This window comes from Nothoprocta perdicaria, unplaced genomic scaffold (assembly GCF_003342845.1).
Source record: "Nothoprocta perdicaria isolate Ctin4 unplaced genomic scaffold, notPer1 scaffold_15, whole genome shotgun sequence".
NCBI classification, from domain to species: Eukaryota; Metazoa; Chordata; class Aves; order Tinamiformes; family Tinamidae; genus Nothoprocta; species Nothoprocta perdicaria.
Genome location: NW_020454649.1, coordinates 4,084,906 through 4,092,446, shown reverse-complemented (window position 1 = coordinate 4,092,446; position 7,541 = coordinate 4,084,906). Strand labels below are relative to the sequence as shown.

General features: G+C 45.4%; 1 protein-coding gene across 1 annotated transcript; it reads right to left on the bottom strand.

The window, feature by feature from the left end:
* Positions 1 to 5,029: 5,029 nt before the first annotated feature.
* On the bottom strand, positions 5,030 to 7,541 carry LTO1 (LTO1, ABCE1 maturation factor). Its single transcript, XM_026034778.1, has 5 exons — positions 7,477 to 7,541; positions 7,291 to 7,396; positions 6,408 to 6,478; positions 5,503 to 5,620; positions 5,030 to 5,173 (listed from the first exon to the last, which is right to left on the bottom strand). Exons 1-5 carry the CDS (start codon positions 7,539 to 7,541, stop codon positions 5,105 to 5,107), a joined length of 429 nt encoding a protein of 142 aa, XP_025890563.1. The 3' UTR covers positions 5,030 to 5,104.

Here is a 7,541-nt window from a genome sequence, read left to right as displayed (position 1 = left end):
CTCATCGTCACAGCCGGACACAGCAGAAGCTACTGCTTGTTCCTGGTGGAGAACAGTCAGGCTTCCCGCCTATGGAGTGAATGTTTAGCCTGAGAGAGTATGTGAAAGCATGATCTCATTTCTGCCTGAAGAAGAGCAGTGGTCTGTTTAAAGGGTCGCATTTTTCTCTCCTGTCTCCAACCAGAAATGGAGCATGTGCCTCCTCACTCAAGCTTGCGTTACAGCTGATTCTGGAGGTGAAGAGGAAGCAAGAAGAAGATGCTGTTTGTGAATCATGGACTGGAGAAAAACCAGGTGGTTGCCGGCAGATGGGAGGGCAGCCGCGGAGCCGCTGTGAGCCGCTCACCTTACAGTCACTTCAGCCAGGACACAGCCAGGGCAGAACCACAGCGGTGGAGCAACCGTGCCTGCCAGCGCCTGGCTCCGAGTGTTACGTGCAGCTTTAGGATACAGCTCTATACAGGGATACAGGGCTGTCCTTCATCCCGTGAGATGTGGGCACCTCCTCGCTGCACTCCGGTCACACTGGTAGGAGGCCACTGCGGTGAATTCAGGAGCACCAAAGAGAGCCTCTAATGGGGGTCGCAGTGACTTTCAACGCAGTCAAGCTGTCGCTCAGCTTACGTAGGCTTAAGCCTAGGAAACCACAGCTGTTGTTTATGGTTTGCTCCTCTCTCAAACAGCCTCTCTGAAGGCATCGCACCGAGTCTGGACAGGAGGTGACAGTGCCAGCGTTACCCGCACGGCAGAACGCAGTCAGCAAAGCAACTCCTAGTACCATTACATCTACAGCCACCAAGACTTAACTATAAACATGATACCATTTGTTCTACTCATTGACTCTGGACATACTTGTAAGCGCTTCAGGCCCTGGAAGGCCCCTGAACTGCAAAGTAGGTGCCCTGAAAACACCTCCGGGGGCTTCTCCCCAACGTCTGCCAAGGGAGGAGAAATTGTACCTAAAAACCTGAAAAAGCCTCTTTTTCCGCATCTTTCTCTGTAATGTGATATGCTGCTTTCTCTCCATTTCCCACACGAATGATGCTAGTGGATTTTTGTGAAGTCCAGTCTCACGCGAGACAGAACAGAGCTTGCTCAAACGGAAACACAGCTGTGAGCACGCAGGCTGGACAAGGCCCGTATGCCAAAGCAGCCCTAAACATTCCCAACTGGCACTCAACTTATTCTCCATATTACTCAGTTGTTCTGAGTATGACAACAACAACAACAAAAAAAGCAGGAGATGCCGTAAGTCCATGTCCTTTTAGAATTAAAATGGTCCCAACTAACTGCCATATCTAAGGTCTCCTCAAGAAGGAGACAGGCAAATGAAACCTCCAGTTGTCCTTAAAAAAGACATGCTATTACACAGAGCCTTCCTTTTACCAATTACTAATATTCATTTTTCCTTTTTATTTCAGAAACTGTCAAATGCTTATCAAAAATACATTCTGCATGGGAGTTACTTCTAAGGTGGTAAAGAGGGCCTCAAAAATTCAGTGTCTGCACATACATTGCAGCAACAAAAAAAAGAGAACAATGTAGGCATGTGTTTTTAAACTACTGTTCGTGCAGTCTGGTCAGGACTGTGTGACACAGTATACAGTGTTTTGTCATCCAAGGAATGTCTTTGATCAAGAGTTTATGCAAGAAGGAAAAAAAAGCCATGAAACCCTAATCCGTTCCCACAGCCCAGTAAACGTGAGCTGGACAAACAGTGGACAATAGCAGTAAAGCTTGCTCCTGGAACAATGGCTGCAACCAAAAAAAATAAAGGGGTGCTGACTCACAGTTCCTACAACCAAGACAGATTCCACGCAGTGGCGACTACTGCCCCAATCTGGAGGATGCTGAAGATCAAAAAATCACGGATCCTACGGAAATAAACCTGCCAAATACGCTGCTGAACAGTCAGAAAAAAAAAAAAAAAAAAACCCAGCAAATACTGGCATTGATTTGGGACAGTGCAGGGTTAGCTGTTTCTCTACCTCAAAATTTCACTGAAAGCAAATCCCATAATTTGAGATTATAGATGATTTTGTAAGTTGAAGGCTTCAGATGCTGTGTTGCCGTCGCACCCCGCGAACCCTGCGTGTCTACAGTCGAGCTTCCTACTTGCTCCAGACAAAAGCCCCTTGCTATTCCTCGCCAGAAACCATCTCTAGCTAGTTCTGCCACACTAAAGCCGGACGCGCGGAGCGACGCATTGGTTAATTGCACAGGTATGGGAACAACTACGGAGTGATTCCGAACATTTTCTAACAAATGTCTTCAGTATGAACAGAGAGCTCATCTGGATATTAAAGAGCACTGTGCTACCATTGAGATCAGTGCTTTAAAGCTCTAACTTTGATGGACTGATTCTGCTCTTTAAGCTGTCTTTATTTCTAGCAACGATACCCCCACCTACCTCACTGCCCACTGTGGCCCAGGCAGTCCCAAAGAATCAGGAGCTCCAACTTCCACCCCTGTCTTTGTCACGGAAACCAATGTTTTCAAACCTGAGCACACAAAGTTAAAAACTTGAAGGCTCCTTTCAAAGTAGTGCCCAAAGCAGGTATTTTTTTGGGCACAGACTGAACATCATGGTCACTTTCCAAATTACGAAATCTGGAGTTACAGAACGTAGCAAGGCCACAGGATCCATTGCCACGGGAGGTTGTAAAGCACAATATGCAAAAGGGGAGAGCACCAAGGAAATGAAGACTTAATTACAACATCAGAAGAAATATCAGAGCTCTTGTTTCAAACAAAGCCTTGCTTTAATAACAGGATGAGAAGGAACACAACACATGCTTTCCTCCGCCCAAGTCAGCTTTGTTACCACCTTCTCTGAAATGCCCTGGGTGAACTACAGTGGTTTTGTCGAAAACCAGGATTCTCTGCAGGCGGAGGTCAGGTAGCTGTGACAGGGCAAGGCCCCGGCAGCGGCGATTCTGCCTCCAGCACAGGCCATTCCCTAACAGCATCCGCCCTGCCTTTCACGCCTGCGGCACTGCAGGGAAGCTGCAAACACGGAGTGTCCAACAGGCTTCCAAGGACAAGGTGCCCGTCTTGAGGAGGAAACCAGAAAAGAATCTACACTACTGGATCGCATGCTGAAACATAGTGCTGCATTTAATGAAAAATGCATCCTAGGCAGCTTGTGAGCTTTGAAAAATAAATCAGTATTGGATCTAGACCCTTAGCTGCACAATTCTTAAAAGTACAAGGTAAAATTTTACTCCCTTCCTGTATCTTACAGTGGAGATTAGTATTAAAACTTCACATTAAAAATGCACTCAGAAAGCAACACAAATGCATGCAGGATAAAAGCTGTCAACAGAACAGTATTTAGAGATACTAAAACTTTGCAAATTCAGATGAATTTGATCTCCTTCAGCAGGGTAAGTCCTATCCCTTAAAACGGTATCCATTCCTATTCTAAAATACTGTGAGGTATTAGGGTGCAGGAAGATCTACAAACTTTTCTCTAGAAATAAGTCATTAAAATGTGCGACCTTCTATAATCCCTAAAGAAACAAACTGAAGCGTGGGCTTTACTCCCTGAGCTTTGTGTCCGTGGTTGAGAAAGACTCGATGTTCTGCAGCTCCACAGGTTCACCCAGCTCAGGAAGGATCACGCATGAAACAAAACAAGCCAGAACTCAGCCTGGACAAGTCAGAAATTTGGGAGTTGGAGGTTTCAAACATTCTTTCCTAACCACTGAGCAGAAGCGGAGGTGGTGAATACAGCAAAGTATTTTAAAATCTCAGTAACTGCAATATCTTTTTCAGATATTTTCCATCCTTTTTTTTTTCTCTCAAATCAAGTGTTTCTGAAAAAACTCCAGCCGGTAAGACCAAGGAGCACAGAACTGAAAGTCTTAACATCCAACTTTATTAAGAACCAATATTAGAAACTACAGGATCATATTTTTTTCTGTACCTTTTCCTCCCAGTTTGCTATTTAGAAGAAAAAAAAAAAGAAGAACTATTAAAGTGATTAACGTGACTCATACAAGTTTATTCAGCCTTCCTAAACACAGCTCTTTGGACAGCACCTGCCATACTCTCACATCTCAAATGCAGCTTCAGGAGAAGAGGAAGCCCCACGCACACACCACAACAAGGCCTTTTCAATCATGTTGGCCAGTGAGCACAAGCAGGCAGAGACCTTTTACTAATACTACTAAATTGTGAAATTTAATAATAAGACAGTACAATTTTACAAAAGCAACATTTAAACATAATGTTCTGGAAAAACGTTTATACATTCAAAGGTTTTATAATATATAAAAAAAAGCAACATAGAACATCGTCATTAAGAGGTTCGTGGAGCATAACCAAGCTGAAGCAGATTTCAGAGGAGTCTGTCACCTAGTTCGAGGAGCTGAATCACACGTATGTATATTCTGTACTTTGCATTTTGGCAACTCCTACCTACATAAATATTTGTCAGCTCCCACAAGCAGCATTTCTTTCATGTGTCTCTTACACAATAGAACAACCTCCTCCACTAGATGGCTCTGACATTCCCATCGGCTTCACCCACCAAGGACAGGGCCATGTTCGGGTTTTGAGCCACAGCTGCTTCTACTTTATGATCAAGTATCTTAGTTATTATCTCCTGTTCATTCCTGTTCCATTTGCAGTCTTATGCTTTACCCATGAAGATGTTCCCTCCTGTAAACTCAGCAGGCAATAGATTATATTTTACTGCACATGGTGTAGCACAATACATACACAGAGTGTAAACTTAACTACATATACAGGCTCTTAAAATCATATACTTCCTTTAAATAAGGAAACATTGCAAACAAACTTTCTCCTCTTAAGGATTAATCTTTATTGGTGCAAGGTTAGTGAGGAATTAAAGGAGATGCTGCTTTTTAACAGGTTTACACCCTGATACTTCAGTGATCCTAAATAAAACCTGGATGGTAACTGCAAAAGGACATATGAGAATACTATTTAAAGCTCAAAAGATTTTCTCTCTTCCCTCTTTAGTGTTTAGCACCCATTCACTATTTTTATTTTGTGTAGAGTAGGAAAACATTTCCTAGTTATATGTTCTTCTAATATTTCTTCTTTTGTCATCCAAGTTTGTCCTCTTCTGCTATACTCAAAATGTTAGTGACGATCTTTCAGTATTGACTCTAAAATCAGACTGAATATTTAGCATTGAGCAAACCTAAAAAAGAATACATGTAAGTGTTGCAAGGCCTCTGCTCTCCAGTAAGTGTCCAAAACTCCCAGTTCCTCCCATTCTATTCCTGTAATCCCATTTGTAGTTTGAGTAATTAACAAATGATATTTTCAATTTTTCCTTTTAAAGAATTTATTTTTTATTTTTTATTTTAGTTTGCATTTGCAATCATTTTAATTCAGCTTATTGAAGTACTTTTACTATAAGTCCAAAAGGAGAACGGTAATTGCTCTATTTTTAAGCAGCTTTAGAGATTAAATCTCTTCAGAAAATTCATACACTTTCTGCTAAAGTAACAACTTAATTCTACAAACCTGTTTATATTTTCCTCTGATTTTTTCCAGATCTTCTTGAAGCTTATCGTAAGTCGGGTCTTCGTAAGGGAATTTCTGAATCATCCCTATTAATGCATTCAGAACTCTTATCTTCTTACTACAAGGGATCAAAACAAACAAAAAAATGATTAGTCTACTGTTTATCCATCTGCCTTAACGAAGATTATACAGATATTTACATACTAGAAATTCAGAGCAGAGAACCCAGTCCTTCATCCTTGTTTTTTTTTTTTTGTTTGTTTGTTTTTTTGTTTTACTCCCATTTAGCTCACTAAGGAGTTGTATTCCTTTGAAATTCACTTCATAAGCATATGCTATTCTATGAAAAAAATACAGAGGTCATAGAAAAAAACACAATTGGAAAAGGATGCCTGTACGTCACCTTGTTTGCCCACTTTCCAAAGCGGGCTAGATCAGATCAGCTTGCTCAGGGCAATCCAATCCAATTGGATTTTGAAAGTGTGAAAGGATGGAGCCTCTATCACCTCTGGGGAACCTGTCCCAGTGCTAGACTGTCCACACAGGAAAGAACTTCCCCCCGACATCCCATGAGGATTTCAGCTGTTGCCACTTGCAGACGCTGCCTCTTGCCCTTTCGCTGCGCCCCTCTGCAGAGGCTCTGTCTCCATCCCACCTGGAACCTCCCCTTAGGTAGTGCAGTTATATACAGTTACAGAGCCCTCCTTTGCCTCGCCTTCTCCAAGCTAAGCAAGGCATCTTCCCTTCAATATCACATGCTCCAGCACGGGACAGCATTTAGTGGCCCTCTGCTCACCTTTATTCTGCTTATCAGTATTGAGGGGCAAAAACTGACACCTTTATTCCAAGCACTATTAAAAGAATGTGTTTGTTCTTTTTTTGTTTGTTTGTTTGGGTAACCCTACCTGTTCTTTTCATCTGTGCATTTGTGGAGCAGACAGTGCCACGTCTGTGCAAACCCAAGGTAGCAGCCAACCTGTGGATTTGTAAGAACAACGTGGGGAAAAATATATACATGTATATATAGCCCAAACCAAAACACTGCATTCCAGCTCACTATCTAGAAGACCAATCACTGGATATACAGTTGCGTTTCCGCGTTGGAAAGTTCAGTAAGTTACGATAGAGTAAGTTACAATAAAAGTAATTACAGTAAATGACATAAGCCCTGAACTACTTAAATGCAGCACAGAGAGCAAAGAGCTGGAATGCCTTTCAGAAGTGATTTAGTATTGACACACAAATGTTGCAGATGCCTAAAGCAAACTCAGCAGACTCTGATGAACTCAAGTTCAAAACTGCAACACAGCAGAGACCTTTCCCAGGGCTTAAGCATGGGCTTGGGACTAACACCCCGTTAAGTGCCGGAGCACATTTGAAGCGAGGCCCCCAGTTTATCCTGCTCCAGCAGGGCTGCCGGATTCGCCCCTGAGCTGTATGGAATGCGAACGGCGATGGCCGAATCCCTGGACACGGAGCCGCCGGCTTCCTGCGAAGAGGCGCCGGTCCCTGCAGGGGTCAGTGGCCGCCTGGAGCCCAAGGGGATGCCCGTCCAAGGCCCCTGCCCACGGCGTGACGCTCCTTGGTTCATTCCCACGCACTTTATTTCCCTGAGCTCGCCCTGGCAGGGCTGCTGTCCGCTCGGCGCCTGCCCCTGCTGCGGACACGCAACCGGGCGGGATGTGCGTGCACCTCCGCTCGCTGCGCGCCGCCGCCCTGCGCTCCGTGCCTCGCTCCGCGCGAGGAGCGGCCTGGCGAAGCCCCGCCACGTTCCCCCTCCGCACTCACCTCGGCGCCCACGGCGGCGCCGCGCAGCGCCCCGCACCGCCGGCCCGCGGCGGCCCCGGCGCGGCGGCCCTCCGCGCAGCCCTCCCGGTAGCCCTCGCCGCGGAACCTGCGGGAGAGAGGGCGGGTTCCCGGAGCCCCGGCCGCCGCGCGCCCCGCGCCCCGCGCCCCGCGCCCCGCGCCCCGCACCTCTCCTCGGCCATGACGAGCCCGTGGAACAGGTCGGCGCCGGCCGCGCGCCCCGCCGCCTCCAT

Coding starts and splice junctions, on each gene's coding strand:
- LTO1 (XM_026034778.1), bottom strand. CDS start 7,541: ATGGAGGCGGCGGGGCGCGCGGCCGGCGCCGACCTGTTCCACGGGCTC. Junction 7,397..7,476: donor CTCGTCATGGCCGAGGAGAG/GTGCGGGGCGCG, acceptor TCTCTCCCGCAG/GTTCCGCGGCGAGGGCTACC. Junction 5,621..6,407: donor TGCACAGATGAAAAGAACAG/GTAGGGTTACCC, acceptor GATCCCTTGTAG/TAAGAAGATAAGAGTTCTGA.